Genomic DNA, 21,266 nt, shown 5'->3' on the forward strand with positions numbered 1-21,266 from the left:
ACAGTTCTGAGGTACCAGGTTTCATCCTGGACCCGCCTATGTAGACCCCGTGGGTTTCCTCTGGGCACTCCGGTTTCCTCCCACATCCCAAAAACATGCAACATTAATTGGACACTCTAAATTCCCCCCAGGTGCGATTGTGAGTGCGGCCGTTTGTCTCTATGTGCCCTACGATTGGCTGGCGACCAGTTCAAGGCGTGCCCGTGCTCCTGCCCGTTGGCGGCTGGGATGGGCTCCAGCGCTCCCCGAGACCCTCGTGAGGATACGCGGCAAAGAAAATGGATGGATGGATGGATGGATGCTGTGTATATGAACACCAACATGTACAAACCAAAGCCATATAATTTCTTCTAATGCCAGAAGGTTATCATGTTCTTATAAACCTTCCAACACCTGCTACTTTACACATGGAGCAGCAACACATACAAACTTGGCATAAAACAATACAATACTTCAACCCACTGGGTACTGCTTGCATACATTCTCTCTGCTCTGTCACAAGGACGGTTTTGGGAGTTTAATTAGGGTCATTCTCTCCCTCTTCTTCTTGCTATTTAATTCCACCGCATTCTTTCGAGTTGACCTTAGTGCTTCTTGATTGGCTGACGACCAGTTCAAATTGTCTGACTGCTTTGAACGGGAGTTTGCTGGCTTCACGTAGCAGTTTATGGTTTTTGACGATAGCGGAATCTCCAGGTTTTTACTGAATGGTGTCGCAATGAGTTCTACTTTTTTTTTTCCCTATGCGTCATTGGTGTCCTTGAAATGAGTAGATAAAGCAACAATAAAATGTAGTAATTATGTGAGGAAATTCAACTAAAACTTTTTTTCTCTTTTGCGTCAGGCCATGTTTGACTTTTGTGGCAGCAGCAAGGCGGAGTTGAACTTGAAGAAAGGGGACTTGATCTTCCTCCTGCATCGAGTCAACGTCGACTGGCTGGAGGTAAGGCTGTTTGGAGGAGGTGCTGAAATTAATTGGTGGTGGTGGTGGTGGTGGTGTGGGGGAGATCTTCCCAACCCATCAGTGCCACTTTAAAAAGTGTGCCCTAAACTGTGTTCAGTTACTCTAACTGCACGTGTTCATGGTAGCAGGTGTAAAAGTGGTGGAGAGAGGTGTATCTAAAATAAGGTTTTATGGTTTTGGTAGCCCTGAAGGTTTTTCCACCATGGAACATTTGGGAGAGCACTGCAAGGCCAAAACAAAGTTGAAAGTGATGGAATTGGAAGTGTAAGTGGAAGACAAAGAAACCATATGTTTGAGTTACATTAAAAAATACAAATGTATATATATTACTCCTATAATTTGGGGGAATCTACCAACTGCATGAAAGCCATGTTTTTTTTAATTTAATTTGCGACGTCCATGTGGCATTCGGATGCCCCCGCCCATGCTTGGAAGAGGACTCCACCAATTGTCAATTTGGTCCTAAATATCTCAGACTCAAGGAAATGAAGAGTTAAAAATAGTTTTGTTATTGGTAACGTACCAAAGCTCCTCCTGGTGACTGGCCCTTAAATTCATGATTCTCATAATTTTTACACCATGTACCATATAAAAAAAATACCTAGCTGTCCTTTAACACAAATATTAAACTGCATTAGCGTTTTATGCAATATTTATTGAAAAGTTTGGAACAAAAGTACATTTAATAATGTTGTAATTTACTTTAACATTACACATTGTTTCAACATTAACGCTGTCATTGAATATAAGAATATAAAAAATCACATAAAAGTCAAATTATTTTTTTCCCGAAATACATGTTTTGAGACAGTCGGTTGTAAAAGTAAATTTCAGCCAAATTCGTCCGATTATATGCCAGATTTTTTATATTTTTATGTGTGGGGGTTTTACCATCTAAAAATTTTTAAGATTGAAGATTGTAAACGGTTTTAGAGAAAATACATGCTCATGTTAAATTAGTCACTAGTAACCTCTGGAAAATATTTAGTGGACAAAATCAACGATAAACCGTTGTTATTATGTCAGTGTTATAAGTGAACCAAAGAAGTAGTGCATAGTGTGTACATACTGGTAACAGATGAAGTAACAGGAGGTGGGTGCACTAGAGAGACCGCGGTGAGGGGGATTTTTTTTTTTTTTTTTTTTTTTTAATCATTGTCTTATTTTTAACTTCTGGCTGCTCTGTGCTCAGATCCAATAATGCAAATGGGGAAGTGCAATAATCTCTTTATTGTCATGCAGTGCTGCTGAAATGCCATCTAAAAATATATTTTGAAAAAACAGCATGCAGCTGTTGTGTGCAGACAAGCGTGTGGTGGGCTTAAATATTAAATGGAAGAGTTTGGAGTAATAATAAAATATACTCGAGGGCTGTGAATTTAGAAATGATCATTTCTTGAGTAAGCTTAAACTTTCAGTGGAACACATACTCAAGTACTGGGTGTGCGTATCTCACAACAACTCAAATGTGCTGGCATCGTAGGATTAGCTTTTACGTTTTCTTTGGCTTTTTCCCCAAAATATCTGGGAAAAAATGTTAACTATTATGAGAATCATCTTTGTTGTCATGAACACGCATGCATGCAAAATTCGTTTTATATACCGTAATTTCCGGCCGATAAGCCGCGACTTTTTTCACACGTTTTCAAACCGGTGATACGGCTAATTTGTGCATTTTTTTCTAACGGCCGCAAGGGGGCACTCGGGCGGAAAATGTGAGACCAGTGGAATGTTTTTTTTAACTGCCCCTGTTAGCACTGTGCTAGCATTTTGCTGCTGTGTTACTGCCGTGTCTCAGTGATTTTTACCAGTATGTTTTTTTTATATATCGGCCCTGTTAGCGCCACGCTAGCATGTTGCTGCAGTGTTACTGCTGCGCCTCAGTGATTTAGTAATTTTTTTTTTTTTTTTTTTTTACCAGTCTGTTTTTTTTTTTTAACCAGTGTGACGGTCTGAGCGCTCCCGGTGCTGAAAAGTCTCCTTGTGATTATTGTGCATGTGCGTATATTTTGTAAACTTCCGGCCAGTCTTAAACATCCCCATTCATGCTTCAACATGTGCCATTTGACAACTTGTTGCCATGTGTTCATGTTCGCTGTGGACGTCTCAGAAAGACAAAAACAGCGAACGTACATTATATGTGTATAGCTTTTTATCAACTTTTGTTTTAAGGTTAGATTAGGGTTAGGTTATAACGTATGTTAGCTCCCTCTGTGTAGAATAAGGGGAACTATGAGACTGGGCGATTTCCCAGTAGGCGTCTGCTACGTACCCAGAGTTCCCCTGTTAGTAACGTATGTGCATTAATCATAAGGAGACTTTTCAGCACGGGGGAGCGCTCAGACCGTCAGACCGGCCCGGTTCGTGCTACCGTGTTGTTGCTATGTTAAGATTAGCAAAGGTATTAAAACTTTGAAAACTCTTTCTGTGTAACGTCTTTCTTTGTAAATATCTCGTGTTTCAATGTGGGTACTTGCGGCTTTTACACAGGTGCGGCTTATGTATGTACCAAATGTTATTTCCTTTACAAATGTACTGAGGGAGGTTTATAATCAGGTGCGGTCTGTAGCCCGGAAATTACGGTATTTTAGCCGTCACAGCGAACACACAGAAGAATTGAAGTTTTAGCTTTTCCTGCCTTTTTCATTTCAACTCTCCGCTTGGTTGTTTTTACATTTTCATACTATCCACAAATGTTTTACAATTTTTAAAAATGTTTAAATGTCACTTAAAACAATGCTACTTTAGCTAAGAGAGGTTTTATGATGGAAGTATTTTCTATTTCTATTTGCACGATTTCCGAAGGGAAATTTGGTTCCATTTCCGTTCCATCCACTATCTTTAAAAGTGATAATTAGCTTATTTACTTTTATTTAATTATTTACCGCTACATTAGGCTTTCAAGTCATGTCACATGTCCACAAAACACTTGGGTACAGTAACAACGTTTACATGTTTATTGCGCAGGAGCTAATTAGTCAGACTGACGCGTCTCTGGGTGCGAATTCCTGGCACTTTCGTCATTATTAATATGATTTCCCACAGGGCATGGTCAACAACCAGACGGGCATTTTCCCCGAATCCTTTGTGAAGATCATCAAGCCCCTACCGGAGAGTGAGTCGGAGGGCGAAGGAGAAGTCCGCACCTACAGCTGCCTACGATGCTACCTGCTCACCCCGTCTGGAATCCAAACCAGGTGGATTGAGAGACACATCCTTTGGTTTCTTAGTTAATATTAATAGTTATATTAGTTTTAAGCTGCCACACAGCAAGTGGCATGACTCGCCCCAACTGAACCGTTTGGCAAATGTTTTCACGAGCGGCCGATCAGTCTGCCACTGGTGTATAAAATATGCTTTATGTACAGCATTAAACGCATATGCAGGGTCGATTAATGTGGCGGGGTGATCCGGTATAATCTGCTCGGGTGTGGCAGGGCTTAGAATATGTTTGACCTCTCATCCGTGCAGGCGTCATCAGTGGCATATCTGAGTGCTCACAGAAGTGATGTTTTGTGTTCATAGAAAAACAACCAGATCTTGAAATTCACTTCATGTAAAATGAGATTAAAAGCAATTACATTACACACACAAAAAATTTTATTACACAAAATTGCAATTGCATTTTCATTCCGTAAATACTTAATTATCTTTGAAAAAGCTGAACTCCTGCATTGGATCTTATACTGTAGAAGTGTACCTATTATGTCCTCTGGATGTACTGTAACTGTAATGTGTGTATGTGTGTGTGCGTGTGTGTGTTCTCGCACGGTTGCAGAGACGTGTGCGTTCAAGAGGACCTCAACATCCAGCCAACACACAAGGAACTGGTATTGCGCATGAGGTAGTCGTCACTCTCTGCATTCATCTTCCTTTTTGAAGGACATTTAAGAGAATAAAGTGTGAGTGTCCATTTTCTTTGCCACTTGTCCTCACGAGGGTCGCAGGGAGTGCTGGAGACTATCCCAGCTGTCAACGTGCAGGAGGCCGGGTACACCCTGAACTGGTTGCCAGCCAATCGCAGGGCACATCGAAACAAACAGACGCACTCACAATCACACCTACGGGCAATTTAGAGTGTCCAATTAATGTTGCATGTTTTTTTGGGATGTGGGGGGGGAACCGGCGTGCCCAGTGAAAACCCACGCAGGCACGGGGGAGAACATGCAAACTCCTCACAGGCGGGTCAAACCCGGGTCTTCAGAACTGTGAGGCCAACGCCTTGCCAGCTGATCCATCGTGCCGCCCAAGGCGCATATCATTGTGGAGGGAAATTAACAGAAATGCCATGATTACATTTTGGAGTGGGCTGTAAAGAGCAAAATGATGAATAAGGGAGGATAGGATATGGTGACTGAGCTGCAATATGTCATTATACCGACATCCAGATGGGCTGACTGTTGCCCTGCGATTGGCTGGCAACCAGTTCAGGGTGTACCCCGCCTCCTGCCCATTAAACAGTTGGGATAGTCTCCAGCACTCCCTGCGACCCTCGTGAGGATAAGTGGCAAAGAAAATGGATGGATATAAAAATATTGAGTTGTTCATTTTTGTTGTATTTCATTACAGTTTTTTAATTATCCCTTTGCTCAGTGATTGGCTGGGATTACTCACATGACTCACATGATGGTGAGTTTAAATTACCAAACACGGCTACCACAGCCTTAACCAATATTAATAATAATAATGAGATATATTCCCAAATACAGTTCCCAGATTATGCTACGTTAATTCATTAATAATCGTTAATAAATGTCAAACAATCGTTTCAATCATTTTTAAATCACTTTAAAATAACAAATATCCTTCCCATATCAAATCTACTGGACTGTCATAAGGTAAAATTATCATCTTCATCACATTTTAAAAAAGTTCCCAAATGTGGACGTTAAATCAAACCGACTTTTGACGAGTTTCAATTCCATATGTTCCAGTATTAAAGCTTCTTTCATGAGGTAAAAATAACCATTTCAATCCATTTTTAAATGACTTATGGGACCAAATTAGCTGTTTCACACTCAAAAACATTGATTTTACACTTTCAAATGACCAAATATGATTCCGATATTGAAGCTACATTCATGAAATAGAGTCATATCCTTAAAGTATGTACACGATTTGAAATGTACATTAAAAGTGTTTTGGGAGGCTGGGAAAACAGAAGGAGCGCTTTCATTCTTCACAGTGCCCCCACCCTCTGCCCCCCCCACAACCTTGAGCTTGTAAATTGGTGCCTGCCAATCACCGGCGCTCATCAAATGAGCTCCCGAGGGACCTTCTGCACCCTCAACCCCCTCCGTGCCCCCCTCATCATCGCACACAGCACCGCAGCAACATGCCCGCGCGCAATATGCTTATTGCAGCGCTGTATCTGCTCATTAGCTGCTGGGCCGCACTAACGTGATTAGCTCGGCCTGTTCTGTAATCATTTCGGTTCTGCGCTGCACTAGTGTGTGTGTGTGTGTGTGTGTGCGCATGCACATTTCAGTTTAGAGTAATACTGCAATGCTTTCGAGATTTAAAATGCAAAATTGATGTTTTTCCAGATGAAGAAATGGAATTCGTGTCGGTTTAAAAAAAAAAAAGGAACAGAATAAGTAAAGAAAGGTGGACGTACTTTGATTAAATTCCAGAATGGTGCATTTATTTTTGAAGATCTCCATAATGAAAGTTAATAGTCTATTTATTATTATTTAAAATCATTCATGGTGCTGTATGAAGCCGTAGTCGTTGATTAAAAAAAAAAAAACTTAACCGTCATCAGTTTGCTGAGCGACAGTTTGATTAAAACTCCACCATAAAATACAATCACAGTATCAAGCCATATAATATTAATTCACTTATTAATAATTAACTTGTTTCTTCCATAAAAAAATAGTAAAGACATTTGAATTAAGTTAAATGTAGACAACAGTTTTTTATTGTATAACACAGCTGTCATTGAAATCCTTTGAAAATTATTAATATTACCTTTGATGGAACAAGCTGAAATTCACAACTAATTAATATTTTTAATTATTTTTTTCTAGCTTGTCAGTCAGTGAACTTAATGACAAATGTTGTGCTCAAGACCAAACTATCCGAGACCTAGACTTGCCCGAGACCAGGACTCATTCGGTCAAGATCAAAACTCAAGACGAGTTGAACAATAATAGTTCAGGGATTATCTTGATCGGTCTCGATGGGAAAATTCCGAGTCCGCCCAGAGTGAGGCAAGACCAAGACTTTTGCGCGTGGTGCCCGAGACAAGACCAAGACCTTCCAAATGTGGTCTCGAGACCGGCCTTGAGAGTTGCAACACGACTTCTTCCTGATTGGCTGTGACCAAATATTGTTGCTACATCAAAGCTACTTTCATAAAATTTACCAAACCCCCCCCAAAAAAAAAAAAGTATCTTTTTTTTTTTTTCAATGATTTAAAAATATATTTTAATAAATAAATGATACCAATTCATTTAATTCCTTCGTTATTTTTAAATATATTGTGTGTAATTGTTTTATTTGCAAATTTTCACTTAACGTTTTAATTAATATAATTAATATTGGCTGGGATTAATCTCAAGGTTTTAGCGAATTTAAATGACAAAATCCAAGATCCTTCCATGAAGTAGATGTATTTTAATAACTGTTTTTTTTTAAAATATAATTCGTATATCGGAGTTACTGCCAAAACTAAAATGATCACCATTATCGCCACTTAAATTTGAGAGATGTTGAATATATGTTTTATCCATTTGCAAATTTGTTAAAGGAAAAAGATGTTCATAAAAAATGTATCTCCAGACTAAAAATAAAAAGAACGAGGAAAGTAATGTGCTACCGAGCATCATTAATCCGACTCGAGAGCAGTTCATTGTTTTCATCTCCATGGCAACCACCGCATTGAAGCCCGCGTGTGTGCGTCTTGCCAGGGACGTGTTCAAGGTGGACGACATCGCGCTGAACTACCGGGATCACGAGGGCGACCTGATCCGCGTGCTGGACGACGAGGACGTGCTGCTGATGCTCAAGGAGAGCCGAGGTCAGGCGGGGGGGGCGGTCCGGAGGCCCGTCAATCAGTTCGCGTGGGAGCTGCTCGTGACCGTGGGCTCTGACCTCTCGGTTTACAACGTGGACGGGTGACACGGCGGATTTTGTGCCACCACGCTCATCTAAAGCCCAAAATTCGATCGTTTCATTTCCCAAAAACGTTCATTCTGTTTTACGTCAAACTATTTATCAATAATATTCAGAATCGGTTGGAATTTGTCCCCGGCAGTCGGTGCCGCCCTGGTCAGTCACAACAAAGAACTGTTAATCCTTGACTATTCGATTATTTGTGAACACACCGATACTTGGCACACGCACTAAAGGTACTGCAAATTAGGGGTTGAGGGTTCCACTCTGTTTTATTTAAGAGATAGCGAATGTGTTTCAAAAACTAAAAATCCTTCTGAAATAAATACTGAATGATACTGGACTGATGGAAAACTTCCGTGCTGCATGTCATACAAATGTGGAAGTAAATATGTTCCACCAAGATTCGAATTTTGAAATGTAAAGTCATCACATTTTCAATAGTTGTATTTCAGTGTAACTTTTCAATGTTAATAATTCAACCGGCTGCAATTCGCTGTCAAAAATTCACCGGCTGTGGCACCAGGCAGGGTTACTTCGGGTCAGAACCGAACAGCCGGCCACTCGCGCTTAGGCTTTCTGCGGATGTGACGTCACGTGACTAAGAAAGCACAACTGCGATTGGCTGGCTGTTGGGTTCTGACCTGAAGTAACCCTGCCTGGTGGCACAGACGGGGAATTTTAGACAGCGAATTGGAGCAACTATTGAAAATGTGATCACTTGACATTTCATATTCAAATCCTGTTTTCTCTGGCATTTCAAATTCAAATCCTGGTGGCACATATTTGCTTCCATATACAAACCAACGTTTGAAGAACACGCAACTTTTATATTCAGACTGCTTTCGAATAGCTGTCATTGTGTCACTATCAGAATGTTGAAATATGTGAATCTGTTTAAAAATATTGTTTTGTTTAAAGCCAAATGCATGTTTCCTAGTTGATAGTTTTCATTCTGAGAGTTGCTAAAAAGAAAATGTGGGAGGTTGCAAAGTTAATAATCTTGGCTTATGTTGCATTGCCTTATTGCACTTTCCTGTATTACAGTACTATACACACGCATTAATATTTCAAAGTCAGTACCCAAAGCAAAATCCATTTTGCATTGCATTAATCCAATGTTAGTATATCAAAAACAAACAAAAAAAGTTTTTATTTGTCAATTTGTGCATTTGAATGTAACAGTGTGTACTTCTGAGCCTTGGGCTGTGCTCATTTTTGGTAGTTTGATGAAGTTCTCACAATAAAGACTCAATTGTCAAAAATGGAGGAAAAAAAACGCTCATATTTTCATCTACCAGAAATATTAGTCGTTCTGCTCATTATGTCTGTCTTTATTTTGAGTGTTGCCTGCTTGTGAGGCAAAGTTTAACTTGATCACAAATTCAGGATTGACCCAAAAGAAATGTTTGTGTCCGTTTACCGTATACGGCATTGGTGTCAAACCCATTTTTGTCACGTTCCACAATGTAGTTACGCTTTCCCTCACAGGGCCGTTATGCCTGTGAAACCATAAAAATATTTAATCACCTCATCATAGTTATACATGAAATTTTGGTACAGAATCGTGGAAGTTAACGCACGTGACTTGACTTTGCGGCCCACATCAAATGATGTGGCGGGCCGGATTTGACCCCCGGGCCTTGAGTTTGACACCTGTGATATGCAGAATAGCCCCCCAAAAAATTTGGAGAATGGGTTTCATTTTGTTGCCTATTTCTGTCGTTTAATAGTGCAACAAATCTCTCTCTCTCTCTCTCTCTATCTATATATATATATATATATATATATATATATATATTTCTTTATTCGGTCTCCGTAATATTCCTAAAAAATTGCGACCCTGGAGCAAGGCATAAAAATGCTCTGGAATGTGAAATGGAATTGGATTGGTTTGAAACTGTCACGAAATACGGAAGGAGAAGATAAATATAGATAAAAATTAAAATTATATTGTGAATATTTGGCAATACTGGGAATGGTAATTGGTTCCCAAGAAATCAGTTCAATATTTTTAATTTTGAATGGTTTTAATTGGACAAGAAAAGTGGAAGGGGATGGTAAATATAGAAAAAAAATCATTTGGGAATTTGATGATTAAATTTGGGTAATATTAGTTCCCAACATGTGAGTTCAATATTTTCTCAGTAGAAAAGTTTGATTTGGATGAAAAATGTGGAATACAAATACATACAGTACAGTATTGTGAACATTTGGGAACTTGGAAATGTGATAAATACTTCATGAGCTTGAGCGTTTTGACAAATGCGGAAAGAATATTTGAATATGCTCAATATTTTTTGAATTTTGAAGTTTTACTGTGAAAAGTGTGGAATTTGGGATTTGTAGTTATGCTGACCCAGTTCCCAAATTAGTCAGAACGAGCTAAATAGTTTCAATTTTTTTAGCAACATTATTATTTTAATTTTATATTTTGGTTGAAAAATATAGTAATAGAATGTGCATAATCAGAATAAGAGTCATCTTTATTGGTCAAGTAAATTCACGCAAGGAATTTGTCTGCTATAGTGGGTGTAATGATAATAAAATACATTTTGCGTAACACAGTCATTATTTTACCAATCATCATGAAAATCTCCTTTATGTTGTTTGCGATTCAGGCTCATTTTTTTCCCCCCGTTGCATTTATCGCTATTATACAACAGCGGATTCCAAAATAGTTATTTTGAGCACCAAAACGGTTGACATTCCGCAACAAGGCGCACGGAGGTGCAAATGGAACGATTTATCACGTGCTAATGGTTGTCATCTTTTGCGTGTGCGTGCGCAGTACACGTGCATTTGCCCTTGTTTACCGTCGCTAAGATGAGCGTGAAAAGGAGCGAAAATTGCGTCCGCGGGTCGGAAGCGTGAACACATTGGCAAGCCGCGCACAATGAAGAAGGAGCCGTTTGCACGACTCCGGCTTGTCTTCACAAATTTGAATTACATGGAGGGGCACGTAGATAAAAGCAGCCATAAAAACCGTGGTGGCGTATTGTCATTACGAGAGGTTAAAAAAAAACTATAACCATTATACATAATGACTTATTTATTTTAATAATGGTTATAGTTTGTAGTGGTGAGCAATTGCACTGCTGCCATGGTATACCCCAGGGTTCAATGCTGGGGCCTCTCTTCTTCGCTCTTTGTAACAGCATCTGCTGACACGGTCTAAATTTTCACTGGTAAGATAACGCCGGTGTGACACAGTGGATCATCTGGAAAGCGTTGGCCTCACGGTTCTGAGGTGCCGGGTTCGATCCCGGACCTGCCTATGTGGAGTTTGCATGTACTCCCTGTGCCTGTGTGGCTTTTCTCTGTAAATTCCGGTTTTCTCGCAAATACTAAGAACATGCAACATTAATTGGACACTCTAAATTGCCCCTAGGTGTGATTGTGAGTGCAGCTGTCTGTCTCTATGTGCCCTGCGACTGGCTGGCAACCAGTTCAGGGTGTACCCGGCCTCCTGCACGTTGACAGCTGGAATCGGCTCCCATTGCCCATATTAATCGTTTAAAATCCTAAATATACCCCTAACAGTCATCCGATAACGCTTAGCTTTAAACTGATTTTACAACCTGAAAATAAACTTTCTCCCCACAAGCCGTAAAAAAAACATTTCCATCGTTTGTCAGCCAATGTCACTTCCCCGCCCGCGTCCGTCATCCCCCCCTCCCGAGCGACCGCGGCGTCTCCGCCTTTCCGCCGCTCGCTTGTTTGGTTTAATGAAGCCGCTAATGAATGTCGTTAGGGCCAAAGTTACGCGGGCTCGCGACCTGCGGTGTGCCTTTTTTTTTTTTTTTTTTTTTTTGCCACCGTGCGCCAGGGAAACATAATTAGCTTAGTGGCGCAATAATTAGCATATCCTATCAAATCCAAATGATGGTTTCCATTTTCTTTGCTCTTCTAAGATGCTACATTATGATGTCATTAGCGTGTCTAAATAGCAAAGTCCATTACTCGCCAAGTTCGGGTTTACTGTACTGCATGTTGTAGCTATGTGAGGACACCAGCAGGGGCGCTGTTGAGTTACCCCCACCGCCCACCCCACAGAAACGAGCACAACTCAACTCAACTCAACACATGCCTGGATGGATTTCTCCCGTCTTCACATCCTCCTCTTTTCCGCCCTGACCCTTCTTTAACCCCGCCGCCTTCTCCCTCCCACTTTACTCTCGCTCTTTTGGCAGCGCTCGCCGAGTACAATTCCGCCCTCGCTCGCCGAGGAGCAGCCGAAACGCGCGCTCGCAGCACGCCTTTAAGTGGCGCCGCTGCCGATTTGCGTTTTCTCCTCAGATCGCATCACGGCCTCGTTTCGGGGCGCCTTCTGGATGCAGAAGAGATTACCGGGAAAGGTCGGGCCGGCCGTAAACTCAAAGGAAATGGCGTTCAACCTTTAAGCGCAATAAACATTTGCAGCCTCATGAAAACAATATTAGCTTATGAGAAATATTTATTGGCTACTATTTACATAATTTGGACCAAGACGTTCAGTCTACTTCAGCAGGTGTCTGCAAAAAAAAAAAAAAATCCAACGTTTAGGTAAATTATGCTCAAATTGGAAATGAAAATGAATAAATTACAAACATGAAATATTAAGTCAAAGCATATTTTCAAAACTCGACTCATATTGTCAGAAAGCACCTTTTTAATGAAGTCAAATGTCAAATTTTATCCACCAGATTTTTTTTCTAAACATTAAATCCCCATTTTAGGCTTGCCAAGGGGATTGTGACCAAATTGAGAATTAAAATTAAATGGAAAAATATGAAATACAAATTTAATGTAAAGTTGAAAAGTAAAAATGTCAAAGTTAAAAAAAAAAAGAATTTGATAATCCAATCAAATGCATATTTTAAATGCAAAAAATAATAAATAATGAAATAATAAATACTATAGACTAGAAAATAAAACAAATTTCAGAGTAAAAATAAAAATGTTTTAGCATCAAGAATACAACCATCTTTATTTTAAAGAATGCCTATTTTCCTGCAAATATATGTTGACCTTGCGTTGGTAGCTTTAAAAAAAAAGTGCAAAAATTACAACAAAATAATTGGTAAGTTAAAATAAATTACATATCTAAAATACATAGCGTACAAAGGTCAAAATTCATACACTCATTTTATATATTTACTATACTGTAATAATTTTCTGTGACTAAATGCCGCTGTAGTCTTGCGTTGTACTTTTGCGTAATGAACAAAGGGGGGCGCAGTTGAACCACTTTTCAAATGCCCTCAGTTGTTTGACTGTCCACTTTACATTTTGGAGAACATAACTATTTTCCCGCGACCCGTGTGAGGATAAGCGGCTAAGAAAATGAATGAATGAATGAATATTACTGTATTTTTAGGGTGAGTAATTAACTCAGTTGGTTTTAAAGTAATAGGTTAAATATGAAATGCCGTGACGTCATTTGCAAAATGATCGCGGTATAGGACTCCCCCCCCCCTTTTATATATATTTATATATCACCACTAACATGTTCATTAATAAATTAGCTCGAGATGACACAGATGACGACATGGCAAAATTATTCAACCGACTATATTTACAACCTAAATCACAAAATTATTTGGCTCATGAAATTGTGTTCAATTAGTCTATATTTGTCTCATTTCATAGCATTTTTATATGTAGGAAACTCCAAAATATACCTTTCAGTGTATTTTGATGAAAATTTCAGTATTTGTGTTGCGTTACTAGCTGAACATCGACCACAGCCTGCTTCAGATGATGCGCGCGGCCCAGTCAGGCGCTATCATGTTGCGTTTTTGAAAAAAGTAATAGGTTAAATATGAAATGCCGTGACGTCATTTGCAAAATGATCGCGGTATAGGACTCCCCCCCCCTTTTATATATATTTATATATCACCACTAACATGTTCATTAATAAATTAGCTCGAGATGACACAGATGACGACATGGCAAAATTATTCAACCGACTATATTACAACCTAAATCACAAAATTATTTGGCTCATGAAATTGTGTTCAATTAGTCTATATTTGTCTCATTTCATAGCATTTTTATATGTAGGAAACTCCAAAATATACCTTTCAGTGTATTTTGATGAAAATTTCAGTATTTGTGTTGCGTTACTAGCTGAACATCGACCACAGCCTGCTTCAGATGATGCGCGCGGCCCAGTCAGGCGCTATCATGTTGCGTTTTTGAACTATCGACGCTTTCTCTAATTGGAAGGTAGCAGTGGTGGCGTTTGAGAGGCGGACTGAGTCGTTTGCCGAGTCAAGTCCCAAACGGACCAAAACCGCTTCGGTGTGTGACGCCCGCGAGGCCTCTTGCTGAGACGTCAACACCGCGCGCACAAAGACAGCCGGCGGTCCGTCGAATCCGTCTGTGCGAGGATTCTTTTCGGGTGTGTTTGTGTGCGACTGGTTCTTGGAGTCCGAATCGGCAGAACTAAAAGGAGATTCCAAATCCTAAAAATCACTTTGCGGGGATTACTGTCAAGTGGACAAAATACTTTTCGTGTTTTTGTGCGCATGCCGAGATTAGAGCGACCCGGTCGTGTTGTGTGGACGGGAGGATTTACGTGAAAAGAGCTTAGAGATGAAAGACGCGTACGGTACTGTCAATGATTGACGCGCTTCACGCAGTGTTTTTCCTTTGCTCGAGCGATCCCCTCGATCGTTACATTGTATATATATCGTTATATGATATGAATATACAGTATATGAATGAAAATTCTTCCGTAGGCTTTACACCGAGCTAATCAGCCTGATCGGTAACGGCCAATAATTAGCATTTTATGCCGATCGCCTTTATGGCTTTCACGTCATCGTTCACCCGTCCGATCAATGATATCATCCATCATCTTTGCAAAAGGCATTTACTCCAATTAAAAACCTATTTTTAGCCTTGTTCCGTATCTTTTGAGGTAACACTGATAACTATTTGACGCCCAGTAAAAGGAACTATTTTGCGGTGTCTTAGAAAACAAAAATTATTTGCAATTTCCGCACAACCAAAGTACGTCATGGGGAATATCGTCTAAATCAGGGGTGTCAAACTCTTTTTTTTTTTTTTTTTTTCGCGGGCCACATTGTCGTTCCGGTATCCCTCAGAGGGCCGTTATGACTGTGAAAGCATGAAAATCTTTCGCCTCATTATATTTACACGTGAAATTTATGAGCTAGTTTTGAAATTAGAAATCAAGCTTAATGTTTTTAAAGTATTGCCGTCGCTTGGGTGCACAATAATGGTTGCAATATCTCTACATTATCATTTATGGTATGACAATTTGATATTTTTGGGACAGATTTGAACGAAAATCATGGAAAGCTCAAGCTCATAATTTGCCTTTGCGGGCCACATAAGACCATGCGGCGGGCCGGATCTGGCCCCCGGGCCTTGAGTTTGACACCTGTGGTCGAAATGCTTGTTACTCAATTTCGCCAAATTCGCAACTTTGTGGCTCAATACTGCAACTTTTCTAATCCCACTAGCGACAGTTTTTTTTTTTTTTTTTTGTGGTCGTATCGGAAACGTTGAGACTCTCCCGAGCAGGAAGTTTTACTTTGACTTTCCGGACTCTAAATGAACGGCGTGTCTGCGAAGTCACCACTGCCTGATTAAAACATGACTGGTACTCACAGAGTGAATTAAGGTACTGTAATGCTGTATGCTGTCAGGAGCTGCTGTCAACCGCTACGCACATCGAGAAACTCACACACAGACTAACCTAATTCAAGTCTTTTTGGTTTTGTTTCATTTTTCTCCAAATCTTGATGTCATTCACTAGGCCACACCCCTTAAAATCACATAGCCAAGACATGAATATGTACCCTTAATATCCATCCATCCATTTTCTTTGCCGCTTATCCTCACGAGTGTCGCGGGGAGTGCTGGAGCCTATCCCAGCTGTCAACGGTACACCCTTAACTGGTTGCCAGCCAATCGCAGGGCACATAGAGACAAACAGCCGCACTCACAATCACACTTGGGGGCAATTTAGAGTGTCCAATTTATGTTGCATGTTTTTGGGATGTGATATAGGAAACCAGAGTACCCGGAGAAAACCCACGCAGGCACGGGGAGAACATGCAAATTCCACACAGGTGGGTACGGGCGAACCTCAGAACTGTGAGCCTTTACCAGTTGATGCACTGTGCTGCCCAAACTACAATATATTTTTAAAAAATTCTAATAATCCACTGAACAAAAAAAAGATCCCAACAAAACCTAATTTTCCATAATTCCCGGCCTTCGGAGCGCACCCGGTTACAAGCCTCACCCAGTACATTTGTAAAGGAAATACAATTTGGTACAAACATACGCCGCAGCTGTGTGAAAGCTGCAAGTGGCCTGATTGAAATCCACATTGAAACACGAGATATTTACAAAGAAAGACGGTACCCAGAGAGATTAATGCTAGCACTGCCATGATAACACTAGTGCCGCCACACTAACGCTAATGCTAGCGCCACGGTAACGCTAATGCTAGCAGCGCGCTCACACCGGCGCCGCGCTAACAAGGTTAAAGAAAAACGAAAAAAACCTACCGGTAAAAATCACTGAGACACAGCAATAACACGCTAGCGCAGCGCGAACAGGGCCGGACCGGTAAAAGTCACTTCCTTGGCACATATATTCCACCGGTCTCACTCTTACCTTTTACGCTCGGCCGGTAGTAAAAATGCACAAATTAGCCGCATCACCACATAAACCGCAGGGTTGAAAGCGAATGTGAAAAATGTGGCGTCTTATAGGCCGGAAATTACGGTAATTGCTTTCCAAGTCCATTTCTTATGAGCTCGGTCACCGAAGGAGTTCAACCCGTAAACCGCAAACTGTTTTGTATATCGTTCTTTGATGAATGTGCCTTTGTTCAATAAAGGTTGGGAACGACTGGCGGGGTGGTGAGTGGTCGGACGAGGGCGTGGCGTGTATGTTTTGGAGCAAAGAATAGACTCTTGTTATCCAGAGGTGACATCGCAGAAAGGAAAACTGCTAGGAAAAGTCCCTCTTCGAACACACACATACACACGCTCGGTATTGATAAAAGATCCAAATGTAGAAAGTGGGATGCGGCACTCATGAGATGTTGAAATTATCTCCCTGTCATTGTTCCCATCTGCCCAGCGTCTTCGGTCCCCGCCCTCGCGCGACCTTGACGCCCGTCCCGTCCCGTCCTCGAGCGAGCGAGCGAGCGCGCGCCGCGTCTCCTCCCGTTCGCGTTCCGCATCCATCATTTTCCTCTTATCGCGCTTCCGTTTTTTGTTCCATCTTTGTCCGTCTTTGTCTCCCGGCGGCCGCTCTCGGCCCCCCCGCCCCCCACCCCCACCCCCGCCAGAGCATTCTTTTGCTCGGAACGCGGCGTCGTGAATGTTATCTCGCCCGCCGCTTCCTCCTCGGAGGCCTTCTGCTGCGTCGGCACGGGGAAGGAACGGACGCCTTTGAACCGCGGCCACTTTGTTTCTCGTTGGGACTGTAATCGGGGCTTTGACTGCGCGCGCTTCTGCCGCACTTGACTTCATTTGCTGTTGAGTCGTACCATATTTTTGGGAAACTAGCTTCTGTTGAATGATTAAATAAAAGCAGATAAATACCGTAAATACCATATTTTCTTGTGTATAGTGTGCATTTTCTCTCAGACAGCAGTAGTGCACATTATACAATGGTAAGGGAAAATTTAAAAGAAATCTTTCATATTTTCCAAAAGTATGGCGCCACCGAGTGCTTCCGAAGACGCTGCACACTTTAATTCTAATATGCCATCGCCACTTAGAGGCTACGAAAAAGCTGTGGCCTGCGCTTTCATTCCAATATGAGAGGCGTACGTATGACTGCATATATGTACAGTTGTGCCCATAAGTTTACATACCCTGACAGGATTTGTGAAACATTTTTTAAATATAAATGAACAAAAACTATCAGTGACTTATTTATGTTTCTCTTGCATGATAATCATTTTCTGAAATGCTTGACAATTATATTTGGAGCCCATTAAAATAAAATTACTGATGAATTTGTTTTCTTTAAAGAACTGTCCTGATCTTACAAATTCTGCTTGGGGAATCAAATATATGAGCACAACTGTGTGTTTTGTCAATCACTAAATAAAAGTAGGGTGGTGAATTTCAAAATAAAATCAAGTCAATAAAAAAAGTATGAAAAATAGTAGCAGTTAATAGTAGAAGTAGTAGTTAATTTCAGAATAATTTGGAAAAAAAGTGACAAAATACAGTTAATGCTTAATGATTTTAATATTTGGGTAGAAGCAAAATCACGTTTTGTAAAAATGCATTGTACATAGGTAGAAGGGTTTTCAAGTATTTTGAGGTGAACTTTGGGGGTGCGTATTATACATGGGTGTGCATTAGACATGAGAAATGACAGTGCAAACAACAAACTGTACAATGTGGTATAGTTACATGTTTACAAAATGCATTGTATTCAAGCGTAGCATATGATGAATAAAAGGTTCATAACAGACTATAATAAATCGGCAGCAATCATGTACACTCACTAATAATTCTGGAATAAATTAGATGAATTTTATTAGTGTTCCCGTTTCTGACATAAAATTGTAAAGAAGATGAGCCGAAAGTATTGTGGATTTCGGGAACGAAGAGGTAAACAAAACTGCTGGAACGGAGAATGCGGGTGGTGGTATGCACGGTTAGCAGAGAGGGAAAATAATAAATACATTTTTCCGTGAGTGGGAGAGTTTTGAACTAAAACCCACCGTGAATAGCAAAAAAAAAAAAAAAAAATGATGGGCACCTTAACAAAATCTCAAAAGAAATTATAAAAATACATAAGGAACAATCTCAATTATTTTTAAAAGACAAATTAGGAAGGAATTGACCTGAAATATATTTTCCCATGTATTTAATAAATTCACACGATAAATGCGACTTTCACTTTTTGAATCGAATCATAGAAATTAATGACCTTTTCTTCAATATTCTAGTATATCGTCATGTATACTGTATTATTTCAGAATATTTTCCTTTCACCAAATATTATTGGACTTTTTTTTTTTTTCTTTTTTTTTTTTTTGTGGTAGGCAAGCGCATAAAAGTTAAAGGTGCTTGCTGCTGTCAAATCCAAGTCAGCTCCGGGGATGAAAACCACGTCACAGTGCATTTTTCTGCCATCCCATAATGCCCTCAGCATAGTCATCCCGCCGAGAAGATCCTCTCGTAGCGCCCTGCGCAACTTACGTTACTCCAAAACATTTCACGCGAGCGATATCAAGTTATGTGAATTTGGCTCAGGCGTCAGCAATACGGGAAGCTGTACTGTCCGTGTGCGTATTCGTGTGTGTACGCCGGCGACGCGTTTGGGTTCGGTCCAACAACATTTTGTCAAGTGAGCAGCAGCTGGAGAAACATTTCAGAAGCTGGCGTGATGACAAGATCAAAGACCTGAAGAAGATTAATAGCGATGAGTGTTGAAGTGGGGGGGGGGGGAATCTACCAACGTAGCTAGCTGTTCAAATACCACGTTACGTGATATATTTTAAAAAATGAGACCAAGATAGATCCATTCAAATTATTTACGTGACCCTTTACAACTCTGGCTGGATTGCACAAGTCTGCACACCCTCTTGTAACTGGGGGTGTGGCTGTGTTCAAAATCAACCAATCACATTCTACCTCGTGTGCCGCCATTTATCTCAATAACGGCAAATGAAATTCGGCCGTTCTCGTAGGGTTGCTTTGAAGTTTTGAGGTGATTGAAGGTGACGGTGCGATTTCCTCCTTAAAGATGCGTCGGGATGCCGGTGTGACGGTCTGAGCGCTCCCCCGTGCTGAAAAGTCTCCTTGCGATGAATGCGCATGCGTTACTAACTAATGCGCGTTAATCACAAGAAGACTTTTCAGCGCCGGGAGCGCTCAGACCGTCACACCGGCTGGCGTGTCGGTGCAAACACAAGGAAGGCTTTCACTTTTCAAACATCCTGAGGAGGGAAATGGATCCAGTCCTCGTCCCCGGCTATGCCCTCACCTCTCGTGTGTCACGGAACTGGAACGAGAAGTTAGCCAAAGTTCACGCCGCCCCCATCGACACCTTGACGGAAAGATGACGGATGTCTCCCGAGCCTTTCAGAGCGCAAAGCGGGAATCGTACTCGTTATGGACTCCGGGGTAGCTCCATCCCAAGGTCAAAGGAGACCTTGGGATGAATCCTTCGAACTGTTCAAATGGAAGGTTTTTGTGATCGAAAACGACGACGCAAAGGAAAATCATTTCAAACCTTTTCACTCGGAAATTAATTTTTATAAGTCCCGGGTTCAATGCCAGCCCTCCCTGTGTGGAGGTTGCATGTCATCCCCGTGCCTGTGTCGCTTTTCTCCTGTTTCCTCCCACATCCCAAAAACATGCCACATTAATTAGACACTAAATTGCCCGTAGGTGTGATTGTGAGTGCGACTGTTTGTCTCCATTTGCCCTGCGATTGGCCGGCAACCAGTTCAGGGTGTACCCCGCCTGCTGCCCGCTGACAGCCGGAATAGGCTCCGGCCGTCCTGCAACCCTTGTGAGGATAAGCGACTCAGAAAATGGATGGATGGGTGGCTTTTTGAGAAGGGTTAAGGTCGGTTGCAGTTTGTAGTTTGCTCACCGCTACTTTAGATACTTCTGGCCTGTTTTTTTTTTTTTTTTGCTACTTTTCAGGTTTATTTTCCTTCCAAATCGCGCCGCTTCGGGGGCGTCGGACTTTTAGACGTTCCAACTATCGCAGCCGACCTTCGCCGGTCATTCACTCGTCTATCCAGCCCGTGTTCAAAGTCGCCCGCTGCGTTCAAAGCTTTTCCGGAATTCCTCCCATCTGCAGCGTTAACCGCGTTCCAGAACGCACGGCGTCCGGCGTGTCCCTCTCGCGCCGTCCTCTTTCCCCTTCGCTTTTGACATCTTGACGAGTGGGAAACAGCCGCGTGTGTGCCCCCCCCCCCCCCCACTCGGAATACGCACTTCCTCAGCTTACTCTCATCCCTTATCTTGCCACATTATTCCAAGCCGTCCTCCGCCCTGCAGCTTGTTCAGGGGGAAATGAAAAGATGCATTATTGCACTCTATATGCGGCGTATACACGCAGCGGTCTTGAGTTTGGAACATTCCTCGGCCTGTGATCTTCCTCTGGGCGGCCATTCATAATCGAGATCGTTTTGGGAAGAATGGAAGTCTGTTCGGGGTGGGATGGTTTAGGG

At 41.4% G+C, this 21,266-nt stretch overlaps 2 protein-coding genes across 3 annotated transcripts in view; one reads left to right on the top strand and one right to left on the bottom strand.

Moving 5' to 3' along the window:
• ncf4 (neutrophil cytosolic factor 4) overlaps nucleotides 1-9,366 on the top strand; it is a 32,639-nt gene extending 23,273 nt beyond the window's left edge. The window contains exons 9-12 of the mRNA XM_061829228.1: nucleotides 845-943; nucleotides 4,010-4,161; nucleotides 4,743-4,808; nucleotides 7,876-9,366. Of these exons, the coding sequence (XP_061685212.1) occupies nucleotides 845-943; nucleotides 4,010-4,161; nucleotides 4,743-4,808; nucleotides 7,876-8,086 (528 nt within the window). The 3' untranslated portion in view covers nucleotides 8,087-9,366. The remainder of the gene's footprint in view (nucleotides 1-844; nucleotides 944-4,009; nucleotides 4,162-4,742; nucleotides 4,809-7,875) is intronic.
• pvalb7 (parvalbumin 7) overlaps nucleotides 1-16,847 on the bottom strand; it is a 42,035-nt gene extending 25,188 nt beyond the window's left edge. For both annotated transcript variants that reach the window (XM_061829234.1, XM_061829231.1), the window contains exon 1: nucleotides 16,721-16,847. The gene's annotated coding sequence lies outside the window, so the exon portion shown is untranslated. The remainder of the gene's footprint in view (nucleotides 1-16,720) is intronic.
• Nucleotides 16,848-21,266: the final 4,419 nt, after the last annotated feature.

This window comes from Syngnathoides biaculeatus, chromosome 9 (genome assembly GCF_019802595.1).
Source record: "Syngnathoides biaculeatus isolate LvHL_M chromosome 9, ASM1980259v1, whole genome shotgun sequence".
Classification (NCBI taxonomy): Eukaryota; Metazoa; Chordata; class Actinopteri; order Syngnathiformes; family Syngnathidae; genus Syngnathoides; species Syngnathoides biaculeatus.